The sequence below is a fragment of the Emydura macquarii genome, unplaced genomic scaffold (assembly GCF_026122565.2).
Source record: "Emydura macquarii macquarii isolate MOO-44397 ecotype Brisbane River unplaced genomic scaffold, CSIRO-AGI_Emac_v2 contig_691, whole genome shotgun sequence".
Classification (NCBI taxonomy): domain Eukaryota; kingdom Metazoa; phylum Chordata; order Testudines; family Chelidae; genus Emydura; species Emydura macquarii.
This window is the reverse complement of record NW_027130828.1, coordinates 9931525-9957658: the sequence shown is the minus strand read 5'-3', so window position 1 is coordinate 9957658 and position 26134 is coordinate 9931525. Positions and strand designations below refer to the sequence as shown.

Genomic DNA, 26134 nt, shown 5'->3' with positions numbered 1-26134 from the left:
CCCCTCACGGCTGCAGGGGGCGGGGAGTGGCAGTGGCATGCCCCGGCGAAGCCAGGAAAGGGTTAACCCCTGGCCCGGCTCCGGCAGCGGGCCGGGCCGCGGCATTTCTGCCTCCTCCAGCAGAGGGGCCGCTCGGGGAATGGCTGCGCTCCAGAGGGGCCGGGCGGCCCTGCCGCTCCCCGCTCCGCCAGCGCAGCCCGGCCGGCCGGCGGGAGGGGACGGGACCGGGACCGGGCAGCGCAGCATGGCCGTGACCCGCCACAGCCGCCTCCAAGGTAAGCGCCCCCCGCAGCCCCCCACCCGCGCTGCGCGGCCGGGCGCCAGCCCCGCCTGGCGGGGGTCGCTCGGCTAGAAACGCCCCCGACTCTCTCTCTCTATCTCCCCGGCGCAGGGGGCAAAGCCTACGGCCAGCGGAGAGCGCAGCAGGCGGGGCGGCTGGAGGAGATCAACAAGGTAGGAGGAGGCGGCGGGGGTCGGGGGCGTCTGCCCCGGGAGCTGCCCCGCTCGCCCCGGCGCCCCTCGGGCTGGGGAGCTGGGCGGCGAAGGGGAAGGCGGGCGGCCCGGGGCGGGCAGGGGGCGCGGCCGGTCTCCCCTGCCACGGGGCCGGGGGCTGCTGCTGTTCCCTCCCGGTGGTCGCTGCCCCCCGCTGTGGCCCAGGCAGGCGGCCCCGCAGCTCCCGGCGGCGGCCGGACGTTACCGCCCTTGGGTTGTGGGTGCACGTGGCCGAAACCGGCCCCGTCGCTGCGTGAGCCGGAGAAGGGGCCAGATCTTGGCTCCTCGCTTCTGCCCGGGTTTTGCCGCCGCACTTGTGGGTCTAGCTGGTGCAGCCGCTATCACACACACACACAGAGGGGAGGCAGGGCACTGCACAGCTAGCCACCGCTGATCTCTGGGGAAACTGAGGCACGGACCAGTGACGTGACTTGCCCAAGATGTGCGGGGAGAACCCGAGCTCCGGTTCAGGGCTCTACCCGCAGGGCCGTCTTCCCCCTTCGCAGCAACCCCTCTGGCTAGTAAAACCCGCTCCAGTGCCTCCTCCTAAAGCCATTCTAATGTGGCTCCCTCTCTCCAGCGAGGAGCTGGTCCAGCGAGCCGTGCTGGGTGGGTGGGCGCCCGCGTGTGAGGGAGAAGGATGGCCGCTGTTGTTTCTTCGCTGAGAAGTTTGAAATCCCCCACGCTGTCCCCTCCATCCGACTCGCAGCCTGGCACGTCAATCAAACATGCGCCGCCTGTTAAGGAGCCTTGTGCTAGCCAGCGTGACCGTGGCGGCGTTGTACCCGGCCTGGTGTAGCAAAGTTCCCAGATCTGGCTCACTCCTGCTCTTCTCTCCCCCCTCCCCCACCTGCCCCCAAAAAAATCTTTCTAAGGGTGTCCCAGGGACCTACATCTCTCCAGCTCCTGAACTGGGCAGACCCAGCCTGGGTGACTCCCTTTGTAAGTGGCAGGGTGATCCTTTTGCTTGTGCCCTGGTTTGTCTCACTTGTGGATCAGATTGAAATGGTTACGGGCTGGTTAAAGCTGAGTCCTCGAGCCCGACACCCAGAAGTGGTGAGAAGTCTGTGTGAGCGAAAGGTCTGTCTAGAGAGCTGGGCGGGGAAGATGAAGGCGTTTGCAGGGGAAGGAGGCTGGGGGGGAAGAATCCAGCGGTGGGGGGGGGGAGCTGGACAGAGATCAGAGTCTGGGGGGGGGCTGGCAGGAAGGGTCTGTGCAGGGGAGGTGTTTGAGGTGGGCTGTGTGGAAAGACGGGGAGCTCTGTGGGGCCAGGCCCTAGTTAATCTTAATTCCAACAAGGTTCTTGGTGTAACTGCCTCCTGTTCGGTGGGCGTGCTCTGCCTCCTGGCCGGCATCTGGCTTGCTTCTCCCAGCCCCGAAAGGGGACTCAACAGACCCACTGTCGTAGCTTTAAGGCTTCAGTCCTGCCCCAGCAAATACAGCCCCGTCCCCGCCCCTGGGCTGGCTCTGTGACTGTGATATTAGAGGGCCATGGTAGTGAGTGAGCTGCTTCAGCTCCATTTCCCAGCTCACGTAGGGGATCTTTAGAGACCACAGAGATGCTCAGACTGATGGGGGAGGTGGCTGGATAAAGCCGTACAGATGTTCACTTACAGAGGGCCCCACAAAACAGAGCCGCCCCTCTGAGCCTCCCAGAGCCCCGGGATCTGCCCTGCAGGCTGGGCAAGGTTCAGACGTCACAGGACGAACTGGCAGGATGGTGAGAATGAGCAGCCAGGCCTGTCCTCACTCTTGGCTCTCACAGGATGGTGGATTAAATCCTTCCCAGCAGCTTCCCAGTCCTGGCCTAGTTGCATCGCTCAGGTTTGAGGATATGGTTGAACAATCCACCCACACCAGACCAGGCCCCTAACAAAGCGGCCCCTGCAGGTAAAACAGGTGTTAACAACCCCACAGACCTCAATGCTGCTGTGACTTCTGCAGGGGCCATAGCAAACCCTGAGGTACGTAGTAATGCTTCCCCCAGCGAGTCACACCTGTAACCCACTGCTGTGCTGGGCAGGGATTGTGGCTGCTGTGAGAAGAGGGCCGGGGATGCAGCGATGAGGAAGGAGTGGAGATTACCTGAGCCTGGAGTGGATGGCTGGGGCGGGACAGGGGATCCGTATTACGCCCACAGCCACTGGCTGTGAGCCTCGCTCTGCATCTCCTTGGGCCCTGTGGTCCCTGAGCAAGTGGTGCTGAGGCAGACGAATGCCGTCAGGAGGCCGGTCTCAGACAGCTGAAAGATCAGGCACGTCTTGCTCAGGTGCATTCAGTGGGAGGGATGGGGCGGGAGCAGGGGTGCCTTTTTCTCACCTCTTCTGGCTCGATCTAACCTGTGCTAGACATGTGGCTGGTGCCAGGCACTTTACGAGGTACGTTCTGTCCTGAAACCTGGCCCTGTAATCTCCGCAGTGCCCCCCCAGCTCCAGGGAATGCCACGCTCCCAGCCCGAGAGTCACAGGAAGACGGGCCCGCCTGCCTGCGTGCTGGAGGCAGCCAGAATGACAGGACTGAAGCCTGCAACTGCACTGCCTGGGGCTGAGATCCTGTCACATCTTGGCAAACTGAGCCCCTTCAAAGCTGGCTGGTGTTTGGCTGAGAGGCCGTGGAGGGAGCAGAGTTGCAGTGGGCAATGGGGGGGTCGGTGACCAAAACTATTCCTTCTGTGGCACTGGCGTCCCGGTGCTGCGCTGCCGGTGGGGAGGGATGGGAAATGCAGGTCCCAGCAGCTAGAGCAGGGAGGGTTAATGGCCCAGGGGGTCCTGTTTACACCTGCACAACTGATAGCCATTGGGGGAGTGCTTCTGGTGCAGCAGCGCAGGTGGTGGCTGGGGCACAACAAGGCTGGATCTCCGCAGGTGCTTCTCCCCACAGCCGTCCCTTAGCTAAGGGGCTCTTCCCCCACCACACTCCAGCGAGAGGACTGAAATGGTGTCTGTGGGCAGGGCTGTGCCTGTGCCAGGGGCCGTTGTGTGCCAGTGGATGCTTTGTGGCCAGCTGCCATAACGGTCCTTCAGGAGCGCGCCCTGGAAAGAATAGGAGCTATTGTTCTCAGGAAGGGCTTTCCACTTGCACCCCAGCCTGTCCCAAGCTGCTCTGATTTCCTCTCCCAGGAGTGCAGAGTTTCTGCCTCTTGTGAATGCTGCCTTGAGTCTTTTTCTCCTCTCTGCATAGCCAGTGGGTGAACTTGGTGGAGCTGCTGGACATCCTGCAGGCCTTGACGGGGGGGCTGGTGGGAGGAACAGCAAATCACGGATTAGACAGTGCAAGGTACAGTTAGGCTACATGCCCCGGGCGCCAGGGTCAGATGAGGTCCTTTCCCTGGCGTATTACAGAGGAGGCCCCTGGGCTGGAGGGGGAAACCATCTCCTGCCTGGAGAGTAGGATAGATGACTCCATCTTTTCCCCCCATCTCTCTCCTGCCCATATCCTGGACACTATGTGGCTTAATCTCTCGGGGGAGGGAGGTGGGTCTTTTCCTTTTTTCTCTGTAGTCCAGATGGAAGGCCCTCATGTTTCCTGGAGGCAGAGGAGGTGGGTGGGATGGTAAATGCTGCTGATGGGAGGCTGGGTGGCTTTGGCACTTTACCGGGCTTCCTGCTGCTCCACCTGTAAGGAGGTCCATGAGGAGTGGGCTGGAGGCTAGGAAGAGAAGAGGGAGTGGGGTGACAGGGCATGTCCATGAAGGTCCCAAAGGCTGGGGGGCATGCAATGGATTCTGAGACGGACAAATGCCGGTGACCGCTTCAGGGAGCAGGGTGACAACATCTCGAGCTCATCCAGACCATCACCTTCAATCTGAGCATCTCCAAGCACTTGAAAAGGCTGAGGAACCTTCCCTGCCCCCACAGGGATGGGGCAGTATCATCTCCATGTTACAGGTGGAGAAACAGGTGCAGAGGTGAAGTGACTTGCCCAAGGTCACAGAGCAAGGCAGTGGCCTAGCGTGGAGTATAACTGAGGTGCCCCAATCCCTTGCTCTCACCACTGTGCCAATGTACTGCACCTGGAGGGTTTCTCTTCTGGGTATGGATGAGAGCAGCTGGGATCTCTTGGACTGGCTGAGCCTTGTAGAGTTGGGACTTACGGAGACCACAGAGGGGAGAATTGGCGAGGACATGAACCAAGGAGATGAGGCCTAAGGAAGAGAGCATGTGGCAGAGGAGGTGGGACGGTGTCTGACGTGGGTTTAATTGGGGAGTGAGATTCCCAGGGCCCCTTACATGGCTGGGAGATGTGGAGACTAGAGGCTGGGCTCAGTTCTAGCACCGCCTGATAGCCAGGGGCAGCTGTGAGATTTGGGCTAAAAAGGCAGAGGAAAGAGCTACATTCTGCTCTCCAGTCTCCCCCATCCCTAGGGTAATCCAGCCTGATTCAAGTCAGACGAGCCAGAGGGCCAGGAGTCTTGAAAGCGTCTCCTCCCAGACCCCGCTGAGAATGTTCCTCTGCCAACCCTGTCCTTTCATGGGAAGAGGCCCTGAACTTGTGGACTCGGGGGAGGAGTGACAACAGGCTCAATAGACCCGCTTGCATCTTGTGGCTGGAACAAACCTGTCCCTGTTTCTACCCCGGGGATGTGGTCTTTGCCCTTTGAGCTGTGGTGGTTTCAGCCCATTGCACTGGGTGGGAACGTTCTTGGGATTTGTGCCACCCTCATTGTGAGGCAGGAGTCCCCTCGTAAGGAGGTCTGCATGACAGAAACACAACAAGCTCTGATTTTTTTCCCCTAGGATTTCCTTGGAGAGCTACTAGGTAATGCCTTTGCTGGCTTCTCCCTCCCCACTATACCACCTCCCTTCGGCCTGGGCGCTAGGATATGCTGCCCTAACACAGGGGTGCATGTTCTGTGCACACAACTGCCCCCTGAAGCAAGTGGCAATCAGCCTGCAAATACTGAGGGGTTAATGGGCTGGAACAGCTGTGGGCAGTAAACCCTGCTGGGCTCTCCTGGAGCAGCCTCTGTACTTCCTCTCTTCACTGGGGGTGAGGTGGGAGAGTTTTTGGGCTTCTTTTCTTTTCTTTTTTTTTTTTTTTAAATCTGATCAGCTGTGCAACTGCTGAGATTCAAACTTCTCCGAAACCTCTCAACTGCAGCATAGCTGGCATACCAGGCTGTGCAGATGGCATGGCCGGGTCACCCCGACAGTCAGCTGGGGCCTTATATGGAAAAGGAGAAACTTTCTCAGACTTTCTGAGGGGGGCTTTCCAGCCTGCAAAATCCCCAGATCTTAGGAGCGCCTCTCCTGACTCCCTAGCAGGCTTGGGCGCGCAGTCAGGGATACCACCTGGAAAGCTAACAGCTAGTCCCCGCTGGGCTCTGCTTTCCCTGGCTGTCAGAAGCTGAAACGCTGCATTGTGTGGATAAGGATCTCTGGCAGGAAGCCATGCCCCACTGCTGCCTCCTAACTGACAAAGTGCATTGAAGACTTGGTGTTTCAGGATAAAAGAGCAGCTCTGAGCCCTGGAGTCTCTTACTTAGGGGACTGGTATGGGAATTTTGACCTCCAGGTGCCTGGTCTAATCCGCACAGATCAGCAGCAGCCCAAACTTTACCCTTATCCAATAGCTTTGGCTGATGGGAAAGTGATGGGCTCAATCAGTTTCCAGGAGCAAGGTGCTCACATCACAAAAATGCCCCCGCAAATGGCACTAGTTGAGGGCCCCCCACTTCAAGTGGTGGCAGAGAGCTGAAGAATTAAATGGCCCCTGGAGACAGGCATGGTGATACCCACTCTCTAAACACTGTGGGTAGATTGAGTTGGCCTGTCCCCCCCCACCCTCCAATGGGTATGTCTGCACTGCCGTTGGGGGTGTGATGGCCGCATGTGTAGGCTGGATCTCCTGTGGGTACCAATAGCCGTGAAGCCATGGCAGCGAGGACTTCAGCAAGAGCTGGCCACCCGAGTGCACACGCAGCGTCCTGGGCAGGTTTGCCCAGCACACGCTGCGGTGGCTTCGCTGCTGTTGGTTTCTGAACTGGCAAGGCCGGGTACATCTCCAGGGACTGCCATCAGATCTCCGTGTGCTGAACGATCGGAGTGTGTTAGTGGGGTGGGGCTGAGAAAGTCTGTGCTGATGTCGTATTGCAGATTGAGAAGGCTTCTGCATCCAAGTCCATTGGCCTAGAGAAGAGGCTCTTTAACCCAGCGTAGCTCCATCTAATCTGTGCACTTGTGTGTCTCATTTATGCAGTTCTGCTTAGTAATAAGAATGCTAGATGACAGCTGGAGCCCCAGCAGAGGGTTCTGGGAGCAACCTTAATCGGTAGAGCAGAGGCTGAACCATGGCTAGACCCGGGGGATGGAATTCCTTTGGGATGTCGTTTCTGTCTGTTACTCTTATCACAGTGGCTGCAGACACGGATTGTGTACAGCGTTCAGGGTGGAATGTTTCCATTTGAAATGTCTTCTTTGTTGCCTTGCACATTCCAGACCAAGCTCTGTGAGGGATGCTGTGCTGTGATTCTCACCACCGGCCAATGAAATGCATTCCCCCTCCTCCTCCCCCCAACTTCTTGTACCGAGAGAACTGGCTGCTGACCTCAAGATAGCTGAATACCTGCTGGATCAGTGCCACCTGCTCCCGGGTGTCACCGCAGCAGCTGCTGGATCATCTGGGCACCTCCTCTGGCAAGTTGTAGTTCTTGTGCAGCTGAAGCCCCAGTCTCCAGCCAGCTCTGCTCCCCAGCCTTCCTAGTAGCAGTGTTTCCCCTCTTGGACGTGGCATGACGAGTTACCTCTGGGCTGTCACCTGGGGCAGCAGGAGTTGGTGTCCTTCCATCCTCAATGCTTCTCCTTTCTCACCACCCTCCATTCGGGGAGAAAAACATACCCCCGGCACTGCTCGGCATGACCCGGTTGGTAAGTTATGGGCCTGGGAGTCAGGCCCTGCTTCTGTACTGGCTCTTCCACTCTCTCCTCTTGTGACATTAGGTCGCTTCTGCAGAGGTTGTTTATACCAGGGTTTCTCAACCTTGTTAGTAGCAAGTGCCCCCTAGCTTCTGAAAATGTTAATAAGTCCCCAACACGCAATTTTCCACAGGATTTTATATTTACAGACTAATGTGAGCCGTGTGTTGGAAGAAGGGCTGAGTATACAAGGCCGTGAAATGACAGATGTCAGATCTAGTGTGGGTAGGGTTACCACCTTTACACCAGGGGTGCGCAAATCAAGTATGTACCTGGGCTAGAGCCAGGAGGCTTTGAGCAGCATGCCAATGCTGGGGAATATAAAGCGCGGCACCAAATTTTTTGCCATAGATTTGAGAGGAGGAAGGGGTGAGAGAGAGACAGGAAAAGAGGGTAACTGGTAAAATCTGGGGCTGTCATGGAGCAGTGAAATTGACAAGTTTTCTGGGCACTGGGCTTTGAGCCAGGGAGGGGGGCTGCCACCTGGGCAAGCTGCAGGCGGCTGCCGCCTGGCTGCCAGCCCAGGAGTTGGGCGACTGCCACCCCATCCGGGCTGGGGCAGAGGAGGCTTCCACACCGGCTGGGACTCAGGGATGTGGGCAGGCGGCTGCTGCCTGTCTTCAAGCCGGGGCGCGGGAGGTTGTCCCTTGACTTGGAGCCTGGGCATGGGTGACTGCCACCCAGCTGCGAGCCCAGCTCACGAGACACAGGAGGCTGCCACCAGGCTCTCACCTGGGAGCTGGGACCCAGCGGGAAGCGGGGGGCTGCTGCCCGCCTCCCCCTGAAGCTAGCAGCTGCCACCTGCCTTCCAGCTGGGAGCTGCGACCAGGTGGGAAGCGGGCTGCTGCCGTGCGCCTTCCCCAAAAGAAAGTGGCTGCCACCTACCTCCCATCTGGAAGCTGGGACCTGGCAGGAGGGGGGAAGCTGCAGTCTGGCTTCCCGGGACTGTGGTGGCTGCCGTCCACCTCCCAGCTGGGAGCTGTGACTGGGCAGGAAGCAGGCTGCTGCTGCCTGCCTCCCCTTCACTCTGTTTTTCACTCTGTGTCTCCCAGGTTGAGAAACTATGGTTTATACCAATAATAACTCTCCCTCCCAGCACAGGCTCACTCTGCAGCCTGCAAGTCTGCCCCCATGTCCCACGAGCTCTGCGTAGGGTGGGTCAAATGGCACTCTTCCCTCCTGCTAATGCATGGGATATTGTGCTGCTGGAATTCTGGGTGAGATACGAAGCCAAGGGCACGACCTGGTATGTCCATCGCTGCCCGCCTGGGATGCTCTCTATGCACAGAATGCTAATCCTGATGGCCTGGCTGAATCCCACCTTGAGTAAGGGCATTCTGCTGCCCAAAACGCCTCTTGCACTTTCATCTGGCTTCCGGCGGCTAAACAGAGTCCGTTGTGTTGAACTAGGGAGCGATACTCTTAGCTTGATCGTTATTTCTAGCCAAGTATGGCTCAAAGGGAACCCGGCTGGCTTATGTGGATGAGGGGAAGGATCTGGGTGTGTTGCTTAGACCAGATGTTTAGATTCTCAAGCCGGCGAGCTGTCATGGTAACAGATGCTAATGCAGCACTAGGCTGTATCAGGCAGTGTATGTTGCGAAGCCGAAGGATGCTGTGCTGCTGCCACCTTTAGAACAGTGTTCAGATCTGGTCACTCCAGAAAGATCAGGTTAAGTAGAGAAGAGCATGGCTGGGAGCAGTGGAGGCTTGTGCTTTGGAAGAGCCTGATGAAAGTGGTGAGAGAATGATCCAGAGGTAACATGACTGATATATTTAATGAAGGGCTATTACCCGACAGAGCTGCTTGATTTGTCTGAGGTTGCTTGATAGACCAGAGCTAAGGGGCATAGTTCTGGTCTGTGGCAGTTCTTCCACCGTGTTCATCACCATAAAATCTGAGCTCCTTCAAGGGATTGAATAAGCAATACATAGCTAAATAATTAGCATGAGTTGAGAGGGACCTTGTATGAGATGGGGCTGTTCAGCAAAATGCAGATTTGGATCCAGGCTTCACCTCTCTGTCCCTCAGTTTCCCATTCGCTTGGTGGGGATAATGACAGTGACCTGCTTGGAGATGTACTGGTGGGAAGAGCTCGGTGTTACCGTTCAGTCCGACTGTGCTGATCCAGGCCCATCTCGGTGCTCTGGGTGAGCATGCCAGGAGCTGTTTGTTCTGTGGAGCAGTGACTGGCTGGGGGGATGGGCTCTGCGAGGGAAGAGGCGAGTAGGGTAGGATTTTTTTTTTTTTTTTAAATGACTGGAATTGAATCATGTGGAAGGGTTCTTGATCAGCTCTGTGCTGGGGAGGCGCCAGCAGTGCATTTGGGGGCTTCCCCAGTGTGACCCTGGGACCTCCTGGTGTCAGCTGGCCAAGGGCACTGGGGGTGCATAGAGCTTTACAGGTATCTGCTTGGCTGGATATTTGCATAATAATTCACTGAAGGATGGCATGAGAAGTCTCTACTGAGAGCCGGGAGCTGCCTGATCACCTTAATCACTGTGAAATGTGTGTGTGGATAATATTTAAGGAGTTGTGCTTCTATGCTGAGAACTAAAGCAGGACCAGGAGGGGACAAACTTCTAACTTCCTTATGGCAGGAGGTAACGTGTCTGGCCCCGTGTGTGTTGTGTGTCTCACAATGGAGGCTTGTTTCATTCCGAAGCCAAATGCTAACCAAGAGGCTGCAAAATCTTCAAGAGAGGGACATTTGCAGAAAGAAATAAACAGCGGGCTGGGACCCTGCACACAAATAAACCCAGTGGGTTGTTGGGCTATCAGTGGGGGCGCAGAGATAGACTTGGATCTTTGCCTGGGGGTGAGGCAAGCCGACAGTGTGACTTGTCTCCCAAACGGAAGATCGCAGCCAAACCTGGCTGTAAAACGCTGAAAGGACTTCAGGTGAGATTTGCTCGATGAGACATGACAGTAACTAGCGAAGTACCCCTAGGCTGTCAGATGCATGTTCTGATTTTTGTTTGATATGTAACTGTCTGGCTCCAGTATTTCTGCTTGCTACCACTTGAGTCTCTCTACTTTGTTGAAATTGACTTGACTTGTTTTCACGCTAGGCATAGCTAAGTGCTGTGGGTTAAGCAGAGCGGTGACCTAAGGAAGCTGGGGTGCATGGTTCCTTTGGACGCAGTGAATCTATGAGTACTGAGAATGTCCAGTGGATCTGCAGCTCAGAGGGCTCAGGACTGGAGTGTGCCTATCGCTAACTAACCTGTAGAGAGACAGTGGGGCCTGGGCAGGGCTTGTAGCCTGTGGCCAGTGCAGCCGCAGGGCTCACCCCTGGTAGACACATGCTAAAGGCAGGTGGTGGCGAGGTGTCTGGGTACCCCCAAGAAACGTCACGCCCTGCTCCTCCCACTATCCACGCTGCCCACTGCTTTGGCTGTGGCTGGCTGGTTGTTTTTTTTTCTCTCTTCTGAAACAGATGTCAAATATATTTCAAGCCTGAAAATCTCCAGGCTAGAGATGGCTGAGTCAGCACCTGATGGTCCCAGAGCTGTAGGCTGAGACTTTCTGAGCCGCGTAAAGGCTCCAGATACCTGGTTCCCTTATTACTAACAAAATAGGATGTGGCAGACGGAAGGGTAGGAAAGAGAGCGTGGCCGTTCCATTAGTGTTAGGGATGTCTGGGGATCCCAATCCCTTGAGGCCAGGTGCTGCTCCTGCTTCTCCTGTTCACAGCTACGTAGTCTGTGTCTGCAATGCCTGGACGGATTGTGCAGCAGCTTCAGCCCACTGCCTCTCAATCCTTTGGAGGGTCCATGCCCCATACAAGCAAAAAACAAACAGCAGCTGTGGATGATTGCTACAGGGAAGAATGCTGAACATGGACCAAGTGACTCAATGCCTGGAGGCTGGGAATGAAGAGGAAGACCAGGCAGTTTGCAGCTGCAGGGTGTCTGTTGCCAGCTGAGGTTTGCTGGAGGGGCACTGTGGTGGGGCTTGCTGTCTGGATCCTGCTCCGCGTCGGAGCTCCGTCCTCTTCCCCTTGCAGTGCTAAGGCGCTTTAATAATAAAGCCTTGCGATGATGGCAGTGGAGACAGAGACATTGGTAAGCGGGTGAGCAGAACTGACAAGCACATTGCTCCTCCAGCACTCAGGAAAGCCTGTTTCCTGCTTCAGCGCATCAGAGGCACTATCTGTCTCTTGCTTTGGAGGTAAAAGGTCCTCTTAACTCCATATCCAATGTGCACCACATCCTCTGGCTGGAATCCAGGAGCTTCAAAGTGCTGAGAAAATTGTGCTGGCTCAAAGGGACCGAAAGCCATTGGTGTGCGTATGGGGTACATATCTACCTAGGGCATAGACCTTGAGAGAGAGGGGTGAGGGGGTTGGAGTCTCTCATCTGCCACCCCAGACTCTCTGGAGCACTATTCTAGCATCCATCTGTGGACAGAACTGGAGGAAATCCCCCCAGCATCTCTGCTACAACAGCCCCATAGGCGCTGGTGCAATGAAGGTTTTGTCATTAAATAATCTCCAGGCATTGTAATTCCCTCTTGGTTCCCTAGGATTTTAACTACATGGGATGGGGTCGGGGAGGTGAGGGGAATTGACCCATTTTTAGATCTCTCCCGGCACTGATACTACTCAGCTTTGTTAACAGCGTCTGGTTTTGACTTTTGGCCGTTGATTTTCCTCTCCGGTATTTATAGAGTCAAACACACACCCCATCTTAGACTTCTCTTGTGAGGTGTGAGGAGCTTTGCCTTGTGGTTTTTAACCTTTGGGGGCTTTTATTCTCCCTATTAGGAATTTCTCTGTGACCCCAAGTTCAGTGATGAAGAAGATCTGGAGGAGAAGCTTGCGGTGTTCAAAGGTGAGATTTAGCTGTCCTCTCTATCCCGTGTGTCCAGTGTAGCCTTTTTCCAGGAGCTGGGCCCAGCCAGTCTGTAGAACTCATGGCCGGAAGAGAGACGAGTGACCGAACTAAGAACAGCTTCCTCGCGTTCAGAACTAACCACGCCCATACTCACTCTCCTCTCCCCAGTGGTCCCTCCGCTGGCACCTCCCACACAACTGTGGAAGAACAGTTACTCCTCTCGGGTAGCCCCACGCTCAAACATGTCGTTCTTGTTTTCCAGCAACGGTGCAGCTGCCGCGCTAGCAATGGCTGCACCATTGCTTGAAAACGGGTACAGAATCTTTCAGTGCCGACAAGCTCCTGCAGGATGAGAAGGGGAGGAGAGAGAAAGTATTTTGATAGCTCCAAGGGGTACTCAGCTAATACCGTGATAGGAGCCATAAAAGCACCTAGATTGATTAGACAAGTGAGTAGAAGCCTCTGCTACAAAGTTGGGATCCAAACTTCCTTAAAATTGGGGGTTTTGGGATCCCTGCTGGAGCCAGTTGTCCCAATTTTCTTTCTTAACACAATATAAATCACTGTCCGCCCCTCTCACGCCCCTTCTCCCAGTCCAGTCTGTACTGATGGAGTTCAGAGATGTGCCTCTCTGTGTTTTCCACTCAGAACTCTCCTGGTTGTAGGTCTGGAATGGTGGCTGCTCTGGGGTTTTGGGTCAGGCCTAGGATCGTGGGTTTTTCTTTCTTTTGGAGGGCGGCGGCAGGCACAAACCTTGGATCTGCGGGTGAGGCTGTCTGGGGATGAAGTTTGGGGCTGGGCCCAGTATGGGTGGGGCAAGTCTCAAGCTGAGCTGCCTTGGCTGCCTCTATTTCTCAACAGGCAGTTAGGGGATGTCTGCGCCGCAGCCAGGCGCTGTGATTCCTCGCGTGGACAGACACTCGCTCAAGCTCTGGTCGAGCTAGCATGCCGAAAATAACATGGACGGCGGCTCGGGCTAGCCACCAGGCTCCGAGCCCACCTGATCCCCTCGATCCGAGCTCAGGGGGCTAACCTGAGCTGCTGCCCATGCTGAGCAGAGTTAGTGCAAGTCCAGCTACCCACCCTGGGAGTCTCCCCTTCCAGCTGCCATGCAGACAAACCCTTACAAATAAAGACCCTGCCCCTTCCCTTTGGGAGTCCTGGGAAAACATGCCCTCTGTGTCCCGCTCCCCTTGGTCATCGGTCCTCTAGCATGACTCCTCAGCAAATAAGGCCCCATCAACAGAGGCCCGTGGTTCCTAACCAGCTTCCATTCCAAGCATCGGTTGCTTTTGGCTTTAATGTCAGTCCTGGAGGGTGCTGGCTGGTGCCTTTCCCAGCAGAGAGTGAGGGAGCTGCATGTCTCTAGTTTCCCCATGTTCTCCCTCCCCACCACCACCTGCTTCTCTTCCCTTTTTTACTGAAACGCTGAATTATTTTCCCTTTGAATTGGGCTTTCTTCAAACATTGTGACTGCGGGTCGCAGTCACAGAACTCCCTGTAACAAGAGCCCTCAGCATCGCCTACCCCCCCTCACCCCCATGCATTTGTCTTGAAGGCTCAGGAGTCCGGCTCCCCACCACCAACACCTCCTCCCGCTCTCCCAACAATCGGCCCATTGTGCGTCCCCCTCGTCCCTGCTGAGCCGGAGAGTCTCGGGAGCCCCTGTGCAGAATCGGTGTTTGTGTAAATGCGCTGGGGTGAGCAGGGCAGGATTTCACCCCATTGAATCCCGGCAGCATGGGATGAAAGGGAAACAAGAACGTGTAGGCTCGGGCTTGGAGCAGTGTGGTATAAAGCCGCCTCTGTTCTCTGCGCTGCCTGTCAAACTTCCTCCGAGGAGTAGAGAAAATAACACACGCTCTGCACGCAGCAGGAGACACGTTTCAGATTCACATGCTGGGGTGACTGACCCCAGCGCTCAGGCCCGGCCAAGCGACTCAGAGCCACAAAGGAGGGCGTGCTGAGTGGAGAACTAAACCTGCCTGTCATCCCAAGTGCTGCCGTCCTATTCCCGTGCTGCTCTCTGCACCTCTGGCTCACACGCCAGTCACGGGCTATTCCCCTCTGGAAGCCCATTTGCTGCAGCCCAGGATTTCTGTCAGTGACTGAACGGTGTCTTGGTGACGAGGCACTTGTCAAGGTGGAAATTCTCTCCCCCGATCGGCCCTCTGCTGCTCAACAGTAGAGGCAGTTCTAGCATCGTACCCTAGAGACGTCATTAGGCCTCTCACCGTGAGGTGAGCCATCGGGCAATGTAAACAGAGGCAGCTGTGTACCTGTTGCATGTAGAACACGGAAATGGCATAATGAGCAATTAAACTATTTGATACAGTGATTGAGCTGGGACTTCTCTGTGCTGCAGTAAATGGCCTTGCTTAATGTTACAAAAATAAGGTGGAGAAGAGAGGGCACTTCTTAATACAGAGCCCGTCACCGTGGTTTCTGGGCATTGCTTAGCGCTAAGGTATGTAGCTTTGTCCATCTAGGAGTGTCTTACTGAGCCTGTTACTGTGAAGGATGTTACTCCAAAATGATGCTTATTAATAATGAGCAGTACCCAATGCTCAGCCAGGGGCTTTGCTGGCATGAGGAGACAATAACACAGCCTCTTCCCACTAGAATAATGCACCGTGTAATGGGAATGATGATGGAACTAAGTACATAGGCTGTTTTTTTGTAATAGAAAGTTATTGTAATGAATCTGCGGCCCTCTAATTCTTCAGTTATTGCCATGCTGAATGCTGTAGTAACTTGGAATTTCATGTTGCCAGCAGGAACAAAACCTTATGCCTCAAAACACGCCTGCCACTTGAACTTGAGGAGAATCTTCTTGTAGCGGTTAACACTATAGGGGCTTGGACATACAGATGAGTTGTCCCATTGTTAGCCAGTAGAGGGCAATGGTGTGTATACACAATAGCCAGTTCGTTATAATCAGTGGGTTTCAGTGGAATGCCTTTTCTGAAAAGTAAATACCTAGCTTTCTGTGCTGTAAACCATCCCAAGCTGTGCACTGTCTTGACTCTCCTGATGCTTTAGGTATGTTAAAGGATGCCATTTCTCTCCTCACTGGCTTTCCAACCATCCCTGAACACTGCCCATTGTGCCTGAGTGTTTAAATCCAGATTGGAAGGCTGGCATTTAATCATCCAGTGACTAGTTAACTGGCAGCGTAGGGCTGAATCAAAGAATTTGTGGCCCAATACATCTATCCTGCACTGATCTTTCAGGAAATGGGATTATTCACCACATCAAACCAGTCATCTGTCTGTTTGGCTGGTCTGGTTTCTATGGTAAAGTCCAACAGGGCTCTATGTCACATGAGGAGATACAGGCTTGCTGCACTACCCAGTGTGGAAAATATGCAGTTCATCCTAGCGTGTGATCACTAATGAGTGGTACATGTTGCCCAGATGCACGGCATGCACGCAGCTCCCATTAGCACTAACAAGCCCTATGCATTCACCAAGGAGCACCCCTGTCACCGTTCTGAATGAGGAACTGGGGGACTAATTGGCACCTCTGAACTGGCGTTTGGCCTAATTGGTTTTGGTACCTCCAAAGGGCTTTTGTATCTTCAAAGCCCCTTTATGCGACCTGAGGTTCAGGTTTAATTGCAGAACCACTTGCCCAGTTCTCTGTCGTGTCGTATGTGATGTCGCCCATGGAGTGGTGAATTCTGAAAGACCTGTCTCTGCTAATAATAGATGTGATGCTTCAAAGTTTAAAAAAACCCCGCTATTTGAAAATCTATTAGTGCACTTTGTGTAATGGGTGCTGATGGCCGATCGATCTCTCTCGCTGTGGTGGTGCTGCTGCCTTTAAGTGATGGGGCTAAAAATTTCTTGAAGAAAGAGCACTATCCATTGAGCTCAAAGAGGTGATGCATTCATGATGGGCAGGCCTGCCTTGCGCTCTTGCGTCTCCCTCTGAATCCCATGGACAGGTTACTTCAGCCAGTGGAGCAGTGCCTCTTCCAGATTACCATTCATCAAGAAATTAGACCTAAGCCACTGGGGAAAACCCAGCCCATTACCTGTGTAATAGTCTATTCATCTAAATCCTTCATACCTGTGACCCTTACCCACAGGCTGAAACATCTTCATCCATATCTTGTTACCTTGGTCTGTCACTGGCCACTTCTCTGCACCGTGTCTCTCTCTTTGCTTCCCTGGAGGAAAGGAACCACAACTGGAGTCGTTACTGAGCTTTAGAGCCCTGTTTCCAAGGCTGGGCGCTAAAACCAGGGTGTGGTAATTTACGTCCCTGTGTGAACACCCAAAGGTGGCATTAGGCACATTACTATTTGTATTCCAATAGTTCTTGGAGGCCCTATTATGCTAGATACTGTACAGACACTGCAGGGACATTCCCTGCCCTGAAGATCTTACAATCTAAGGCAAATGGTTACTGGGGGGAGACAGGCATAGAGAAAAATAAATTTCCTAAGGTCGCATAACAGGTCATTGCAGAACCAGGACTAGGAGTCAGGGCTCCAGACTCCCAGCTCAGTGCCCTGTGCCATGCCAGCTTTCTTCCTCCCCTCCCCACACAGAATGGTACAACAGGTTGGGTGTTTTGTGGGGCGGGTGTGTGTTTGTTTGTTTGTTTGTTTGTTTGTTACCTTCCTCTCAAAGTCTTGGTTGTTGCCAGCTTCAGAGGAGTCATACAGTGCCAGACTAGATGGGCAAACGATCCATCCCAGTATAACCTCCCTGTGTGTGCTTCACTGCATCCTCTTGGTGATCTGGGCCCTGTGCCCAGCCATGGAGCAATGCCCCCCAGTGCTGTCCCCTACTACAGGTGAAGAGTGGGACTTGGAAGGAGCTGCCCTGAGAGCCTGCTGAAGCTGCTCTGATTTGCTAACTCCCTTCTGTATGTCTCTTCTAGAGAAGTACATGGAGTTTGACCTGAATAGCCAAGACGAGATTGGTGAGTGACCCTTGAGGAACACACGGGTGTTGCTGGGCCGGAAGGAGAGCAGACACTGTGACTGCAAAGCATAATACTAGGGTTGCTACTTCTCACTTAAACTCCTATCTCCAGGTGCTGATGAAGAGTCCCTGGGCTGCTCCCAAACCTGGGTCTCCTGCCTGATACCATGGAACGTTTACTCTGCCATTTGGCTTCTGAGAGACTGATGCTATCCTCACATGTCTAGCCTCCTGTGTGTGTGTGCGCGTCTCTCTCTCTCCCCTTCCCTCCCCCGGGTTTCTCCTTGCCTGCTTCAGGCATTAGACATGTCTCTGCTCTTGGTCCCAAGCTCCCTTCTTTCTCCTGGATCTCTGCTCAGCCCCCTTGAGTCTTTCTGTTCTAAGCTTTTCTTTCCTTTAGGTTCTCTCTCAGCAAGTATCAGGAAGGGCCGAGCCATGGATTCCTAGCCAGGGTTTTGTGCTTGGATGAAGCTGAAGCCTCAAGGCTTTGCTTGGTTTGAGGTGGAAACCACACAAAGCCACTAGGTTTCCACCTACAATGAAAGCTCCCTTGTCCTTGCCCACCTCCAGAATACTTTTTTGGGGGAGAAGGGGCTGCCCTCCTGACCTCTGTAGGGGGAGGGCTAGGCTATGGAGCTGGGCCCAATTTTCTGTTTGCACTCAGCTGAGTTTCCCCCTGGCTTAGGGTTTTTTAAGGAAGGCTTTTCTCAGGTCTGGTATTGGTGCTATCTTGCCCCAGGGAAAGGCCCCAGCAGTGGGCCTTCCCAAAAAGAGGTAAGACCAAGCCACAGTGTCCAGATTCAGACTTTTGCAGTGTCCAAGATTTAGGTCCTGGGTTTTGTCTTGGGCCCCATCCCTGTTGCTAACTTCACCAAAGCATAGCTGGTGTCTTGTGCATTCCCTGTGAGCCACAGTCTCCTACACCTCCTCTAGCTGATCCAAAGCGTCCGCTCCCTGGTGGGCGGGGAGGGAGAAGGAGACCTGGCTCCTAACCCTGGTGCGGGTTAGGAGAAGGAAAGGAGCCGCCTGCAGCTTGTTGTTCACTGGAGAACAATCTGAAGGAAATTGCCTCAGACTCTGCCTCCCAGGGTGGGGTTTTTAGCACCACTTCCAAGGGCCTGTTAGGGTCTCGCTTGCTTTCTTTAATATTGGTCCTTCTCTCCCCCCTCTTTTCTCCTACACTTTTATTTGGCGACACTCTGCTAACTAGGCAGGAGAGTCAAGTCTCTTTTAAGTGGCTCTTCTTGCACTTTGCTGCTCTAGGAATTGACCCTTTGCCTGGCTCCAGTCCTTTCCATCCCAGGAGTTCAAAGCCTTTGTTTGTTCTTTATTTTTGTAACAAACATTTTGTTAAACTTGGTAAGAGTCCAGAACAAACACACAACCCCCCCGATCCAACCCTCTGGGAAAGTTGGAATCCAGAAACCAGTGCTGGGCTGTACCCTCGTCTCTACTCACAGGCATGCCCGTGGGGTGGGGATGGGGCAGGCACAGATGCCAGGATTTGTCCCCAGATCACACAGTCGGTCAGCAGCAGAGTGAGGAATAGAAACAAAGGGTCTAATCTTAGGCGGTGCCTCCAGTAGCTGCAGCTCAAAGGTCAAAACCCAGAGGGAGGGGCTGCAAAGATGTCTTTGTGCCACCGTAGCAATGGGACGCTCCAGGGGCGAAAATGGCCCGTGGCAAAAGTCAGAGCAGCCCTTAGCTATCTGACTTGCAGCCACCCACCCAGGGCTGCCAACGGGCTAGGGCATAGCTAAACATCCCTGTAACAGTTTCCTCCCACCCTGGCAAAACCTCTGTGCTGGGGCTTATTTTGTACCCGTGCTCAGGTTCATCTCCTCTGACCTGTTATGGTCTCTGCACACCTCCAGAGCAGCATTGTATGGCTGGGGCGGGAGGCAGAGAGTGGGAGATTCTAACAGGGGGCTGAATTCATGAAGGGTGGAGGCACACAGGTATACTGGTGGTATGAACACCACCAGCACCTGTTCGCTAACTAAATGAATTTAGACATCACCCAGAGGGGAAAAAAATCCATAATTCTTGGCTTCTCTGGTACCTTTCTTCTGCTAACTGTGGGCCCTGACTTTAGCAAGAGCAGCATGGGTCTGGAAGGGCTCTCCTGCATATTTTTTTATTTTATACTTTGGGAACATGAGGCACAGTAGCCATGGTCTGCTTAGGTTTTGCTGGAGGGCTTGGTTTGGATCCCCAAGTTGACCACTGAGTGCGCCCCACCTGTAACTGAAGGGGTGGGAAGGTCTGAGTCATTGATAGTGATGCCCTGTATCCCAAAGACTTCTTAGTCCTGTTCAGTGCTACACTGTGTCCCGCCGCCACCCTTCCTGGCCCTGATGGTCTGCCTCGTCCTCTTGCAGATCTGATGTCTGTCAAACGGATGATGGAGAAACTGGGGGCTCCAAAGACGCACTTAGAGCTGAAGAAGATGATCTCTGAAGTGACTGGAGGGGTTGGCGAAACCATCTCTTACCAGGACTTCGTCAGTGTGATGCTTGGCAAGCGCTCCGCCGTTCTTAAGCTGTGAGTGTTGTGGCAGGGGGGACGGGTGTGTTGCTGGGATCACACAGTGGGGACGGGGGGCCAGGTGCAGCATGAATCGGGCTGTTCTGCACACCCCCTGAGAGGCAAAAGTGGAGCAAGAACCTAGACAGGCTGGGGAGCCGGACGAATCTCTCTGAAGGATGCTGAGCAGAGGGGCACCTCAGGGAGACCAGTCACTGGGAGGGCGAGGGGGGAATCCATCCGAGGGGAATGCTAAGCCTAAGGGGAGTTATGTAGTGTGGGGAAGGGGCTGACACTGTGGTGGCTCCAGATCCTGTTTGGCTTCAGTTCACCTTCTGAAGCTGAACAATGTGGCCAGGTCCACGGGTAGGGCTGTCCTGGGTCTGTCACCACGTCACGCTGCCAGGAATACACCAGACGCTGTAGCGCATCTGGAAAGGCTTTCCCCTGCCTTGTCTTGACAGGGTTAAAGCATGCCGGGCACGGTAGTCTGGAGCACTTGGCCATTTGCGTGGGTGTGTGGCCCGCCCCCAAGCCCAAGGAGGTGCTGTGCCACAGTCACGTGACATCTAGGCTGGGGTCGTGGGTGTCCCTGCGTTGGAGGAGACACACGTGAACTAGCTTGATCTAGCTAGGTCGGGTGCCAATAGCAATGAAGCCACAGAAGCACGCGCTTCAGCATGGGTTGCCCAAGCCTGCCTGGAACACGGGGTCAATGCTCACGGGGCTAGCCCGTGCCGTAGCCTGCGCTGCCATAAATCACTGCATGGGTACCTGAGCTAGCTAGATTGTGCCTACGCGAACTGCCGTCGCACTCCGTGATTGCAGTACAGATGTGGTCTCAGTCTGGATGTGAGGCTGACTCACGTGCTGTGGCCTGTGTGTGTCTGAAACTGACACCTGCTCCCCAGGGACCACCCAGGTCCTTTCACACACATGCCTCAATTCAGCTCTAACCCTGGGCTGTGAGGGGGAGAGGGAAGGCTAGTGTAGCAGGTAGATCCTTTCTCTTCTCTCCCTCCACCTGAGTCTGTCTGGGTTTGCAGGACAGTAGGTTCCCTCTTGCTTTCCTGTCTGAAAGATGTCTGCATCTGAACTGGGAATTCAGCAAGCGTGCAGAGAAGCCCCTACGCTGGGCTGGGAGGCGCCTGTCACTTGCCTCTTTGTACAGAATCCCCCTTCCCATCTCGCTTCCATTCCCATGTCACCCCTGCTGGGTGCCAAGGTTTCCCTTTTTCCCTTGGCGTCTGAGTGGGTGGAGGAGGTACGTTTGAAGCAGTGCATGTGGGGGAGGGGAGGTATTGCTCCTGTGTTATGAGCCACCGATGTAAGCTTCTCACAGCCTTTTGTGCCCTCCTGACAAGGGTGGTGAAAGCCCTGCTGTTGTAACAAATGGCTTCTGGGCACCAGCTTGGCTGTTCCTTGCAGTGGGATGAAATCTACTGGCTCCTTCCCCACCCTCCTAAAGTCTCTCTGCCTTTCACGGAGCCAACCATGCTAGCACAGCTTTTGTGCTTAACTGTGATGGATCGATGAGTTCCTCTCTCCTCAGCGCCTCTTGTCTGTTTCTGAAGGATGCCTTCAGTGCGACTGGCTATCCAAACTGGATGTTAAGGGAACCGTTTTGTTCCCCATACCAGCAGAATTATTGCCACTAATCTGCTGTGTATTTATGGTGGTGACAATTTTTACCACCTCCCATCCCTTAATTGTTAGCATGTTAGTGAAGGATGTTTCTGGGGGCTTCTCTCCCAGCGATGGATTCGTTCCTGTTATTTTCATGATTCCTACCACAAATCCTCATGGACTTTCCCTTGGCAATCTTCCTCTGCTGCAGGCTGTTCGACACTCTCCATCCTTAGCCCCAACATGACTAGTTTTCAGTAGAGACAGGTCCCTTTGCAGCAGACACACAACGAGCATCCCGCTGTCCTCCGGCTGAGGTTGAGTTTCTGGTCCCATTGTAAATGCAAAGTTCCAGTTGCAGCAAAAGCCACTGAGCCGAGGAGACAGCTGACAGCAGCCAAGTGGCTACAATTCTTACGGAGGAATAAAGCAGTGACAGTTTAAAAAGCATTTTGGATGCTCTTTCCAATTACTGCTCCCCACCCAGTTGGCAGTCGCGCCTCCTCCTTGCCTAGCACACAGTCGCTATGGATTGCTTGTTTTTGCTTCTGAATGTCCAACCCCCAAGCAGTTTCTAGATGATATCTGTCTATAGGCATACTGTACTAGAAACGTGTGTTCTCAGTAAAGTTCAAGTGGCTGCCTAAAGTGAGCATACAAATCCCTTGCACTCTTGGATGGGAACCAAATGGGTGACTTTGCAAACGGCATTTAAGGCACAGCTTTTATGGCCACTTCAAAAAACGAGATGTCTTGTACTGTGTTGGCCATACTGCCCTCTACTGGCCACAGAACACTGGTGGTAGTGGGAAAATAGCACGCCCATAGTTTTGTAGTTTCAAGTGGATCAATACAAATATAAACAAGTTACTATTCTGCGCATCTGTAGTGTCTTGGGGATCTCTGAACACTTTGGTGGCATGTATCGCGCCTCGCAGCACTCCTGTGCAACACAGAACCTTTGTTTCACTGATAGGGAAGTGACTGAGTATGTCGGTGACGGAGCTGGGAATAGAACCCAGGAGTCCTGACACCCTACCAGACTTTCTTGCATAGGAGCAAGATCTTGTTGTTTTCCAGCAGATGTTGTGGATCCTGGTGAAGGGTTAAACTGCACCTGTTTTCTTAATTCCTACTTTTGACTGTTTGTTTTTTCCAGAGTCATGCTGTTTGAAGGAAAAGCCAATGAAAACATTCCAAAGCCTTCTGGGCCACCTCCAGAGAGAGATATCGCCAGCCTTCCCTGAAGGCAATAGGCTGAGAGAGCCAAATCCACCAGCACTGTGTCGCTCTGTTGCTCTGTAAGGAGGGTTACCTGTTTTGTTACTTTTACATTGGACAGCCTTAGTGATAGAAACTAATCTGCCTTAGACGAGGAATGACAAGGGAAACCCAGGGACCCCTGGTCCATGTGTAGCTGTCTCTTTGCTGCATCCCCTAGCCAGTTTCATCTGTTAGAGAGAATCTGTAGCAAAAGTGTAAAGGTGAGACCAAAAAGAACTGCAACCCCACCAGTGTTTGAGGTGAGAAATTGCTGATTGTTCTCTGTGGTCTCGAGCGTAGATCTCTCCACTAGGAGGGGCTGCCTCCTTTTGAACAGGTGGATTCTGAGCCACAGTGAATGCAATGCTGAATCTGCATTCGGCACAGAACATCCTCCCGACGCTCCTGTGGGAAATCGGCATGTTCTTACCATGGCCTTGCTGCCAGTCACCACGTTCCTATCTGCGCCCCCAGGTGGCTGCTGTTGAGCAATGCCCTGCCACACCTAGCAAAGTGCCTTCTCAGCTCTGTTTTATCCCCCCCCAGTTTCTGACTAGTTCCTTTCCCTCTGAACCTGAACAGCAATTCTCCAGCCAAATGCAAGTAAATTTTTCACCGTTGGGGTCCACTCTCCTAGACTAAGATGGGAAGGTGGATACACATTTGAGACCAGCCTGCGAGGCCCTTACCCTGGCGGGTGAGGACAACTTTTTGGAGACGTCTGTGTGGGCAGTGGGGGGGGAATGCTAACCCCTTGGGAGAAGGGCAGGTAGCTGCTGAGGCTTGGAGGCCTGGAGCCTGATGCTGAAGAAGGAATCTTAGCATCACTTCACGTGCTCCTACATCCCATTGAACAGTAAGTTCCAGTATCGGCTCGTCTGATTCATCCCAGCAATGTCAGGTCTGAGCCCAGTGCCTGCTGTTAAATTTCCCGCGGAACACCAATGACACTCCTCCCAGTTCTGTTGCCTTTTCACTAGTCAAAGTGGACCCCATTTACAGATCCATACCTCCCCCGCCTGTCCTGGCAGTGGGAGAGCTCCACTCTGCCTTCATGTACCATGCAGCATCTCCTATTTTCATGGAGCGTATTGCCTTGTGAATGATGCAGAACCTCCCTGTTTTACTGTTGCGATTTGACCTGTGAAGCTCATAGCAGGGTTTGAGGAGAAATTATGGTGCTAGGCAGGATATTTACATCTTACTGTTCTAGAAGTTGCTATGGTAGGTAAAGAGGAGAGGTGAGGGAGCCCAGTAAAATCCTGTTAAGTCTCCTTATGTGCATAAGAGCCATTACTGCAGTATGGTAAATACCTAGTGCTGGGGCTTTTGGAGCTTTAAGTCAATACGTTAAAAGAGTGATCCATAGAGTAAAGAACTGGCCTTACTGAATGCATGCTATTGAGCGGCTATCCCAATAGAACTAATTCAGACTCGGGAAAACATCAAGTTCAGGATGCACTGGATCTGGTGCCAAACTGGGATGGCACTTCGGGGCCCTGTTTCCTTCATTGTTGATCAGAATTTCCTGGAGAGGATACACCTTGCATCTGTCATCTTGAACTAGGGTGCAAATCCTTGAGAGTCTGGACCTGCTAAAGCTTCTGGGTGAGATCCTGGCCCTACTGAAATCAATGGGAATTTTGCTGTTGACTTTCTAATGAGGCTTGGATTTTCCACTCTGTCTTGTCTAAATTTTCATTGACTTCCACCAGTATTTTGCCTGCCAGCGGTGTAAGATTAAGCCCTAAGTGTACTTATCAAGCTGTCTGCAGGAATATGTTGTCATTGTTTGCTTAGATGGTAACTGCTAAAGAATCCACAAGCAACTTAAGGAATTCCTGCATAGCTGTAACTTAAAGGAGCTCATACCAGCAATGAAATTAAAAATGGGCAAGAATTGCTCTCCCAATCACAGTCTCTGGCCACCAACCAGAAGACGACAAAAAAACTTCCATCTGTGAATATGCTGCAGGACAGAAGACAAGCGCCTTGAAGGTTCCCTTTTTGACCAAGGAAAATAAGCCCTTGCAACTGTGATCTCCTTTTTAGAAGCTAGAGAAACTGTTCTGTTAAGTCATCCACAGTAGAAGCTGTTGATCCATTGTCTGCTTATATTTATATAGTTAAAATGTAAACTTCATAATATATTGGGTTTGTTTTCCTTGCAATGTGAATAAGTGGCTGGCTTCTGAAGCTTACAGTTTCCCTCTTCTTCAGTGACTGATCTGTTCCATTGCCGAGAATAAATCCTGTTTTAACAGTCACTTGAACTGACTGTATCTTGCACCTGAAACATTGGGGGTGATGGGAAACAAGCCCAACTATCTTGCCTTTGAATTTCACAGAAGAGGCCTGGGATGTGCTGAAGCTGTAGGTGAAGGAAATAGGACTCCAGTCTGAGCCCTTAAGCTGGTCCAGAAAGAATAGTGGATGAGTCTTTCTTCATACTGATCCCCTCAAAACCTCCCAGAATAGGCCTTGATCCTGCAAACATACTCTTTCATATGTGCTTGATTTACTCACGTGGCAGAATCAGTTAACTTCAATGGGACTACTCTGTGATAAAATCGAGCACATGAATATTTCTTTGTGGGAACAAGGGTCTTGTCTCACTTTTGGGGGTGGGGAGAGACTCCCCTGGATCCGATGACTTAGATGTAGCTGGACTGTGCTCTGGACACTGAAGTGCGCATTGCTGTCTACTGTGTATTTACAACTCTTGGAAACCAGTAGTTTGCCCCTGGGATTTCATTGCTTATAGTGTTTCTTCTCTCTTCCTGCTCCCTTGCTTTTTTTCTTTGTACTTGGCAGCTTTTAACTTTTTTTTAATCATGGTTTAAATAAAAACAGAGTTCCAAACTCTTGGAAAGTTGGCTTTCTAAGTAGCTGTATTGCTCCTGCCCAAAGGCTGCCCTTTTAAAAAAAAAAAAAAAAAGACTTCTTGCTATTCTTGTTTGTATGAGAACTTAGAACTGTAAAGAAGAGAGATGTTCTGGATGAGGGCAGCGCAGCTCTACTTGTACAGACGGAAAATAAATCTTCTGAAACGCTGTTAGTGTGTTTAATGTTGCCACTCTGTAGCCTTTTCTAAACTCAAGTTTTTCCAAATGAACCAAAACTTACTTTTTAAATCAGTTCAGTTAAGAGTGAAAATCCCTGAATAGGCACTTAAATTACATCAGGATAAGACAGGTACAAACCATTTAAGTCAGTAAATGATCAAATGGTTCCATGTTTGACTTACAAACAGCGCAAAGGAAGGGTGGTTTTTTAAAATCAAATATTCATGAAATACTTAGCAGGCTGCTTGCTTGCTTCAGGGTCGCTGTTTGACATGCACACCTGCCTGGCAGGGGCAGCAAGACCCTTCGGACAGATCTTCTCCATCCTCACTTTTACAATGGATTGGCTAAAGTATCTGTGAATCTCCAAGCAGGGACCAAGCTGTATGGTTCTAGGAGTGGCAGGTGGATTTCCTTTCCATCATCATGGAGGGCTGAGTGATGCCCTTTTGCCCTAGTATGGGTGGAAACA

At 52.9% G+C, this 26134-nt stretch overlaps 1 protein-coding gene across 2 annotated transcripts; it reads left to right on the top strand.

Annotated features, from left to right (window-relative positions):
• Positions 1–25651, top strand: AIF1L (allograft inflammatory factor 1 like). Of its 2 annotated transcripts, XM_067541937.1 has the most exons (6): positions 7–275; positions 392–453; positions 12176–12242; positions 17139–17180; positions 19564–19726; positions 22494–25651. In XM_067541937.1, exons 1-6 carry the CDS (start codon positions 38–40, stop codon positions 22579–22581), a joined length of 660 nt encoding a protein of 219 aa, XP_067398038.1. In that variant the 5' UTR covers positions 7–37; the 3' UTR covers positions 22582–25651. The 2 variants fall into 2 exon arrangements, with proteins under 2 accessions (XP_067398039.1, XP_067398038.1); XM_067541938.1 differs by lacking the exon at positions 17139–17180 and having other exon boundaries at positions 1–275.
• Positions 25652–26134: the final 483 nt, after the last annotated feature.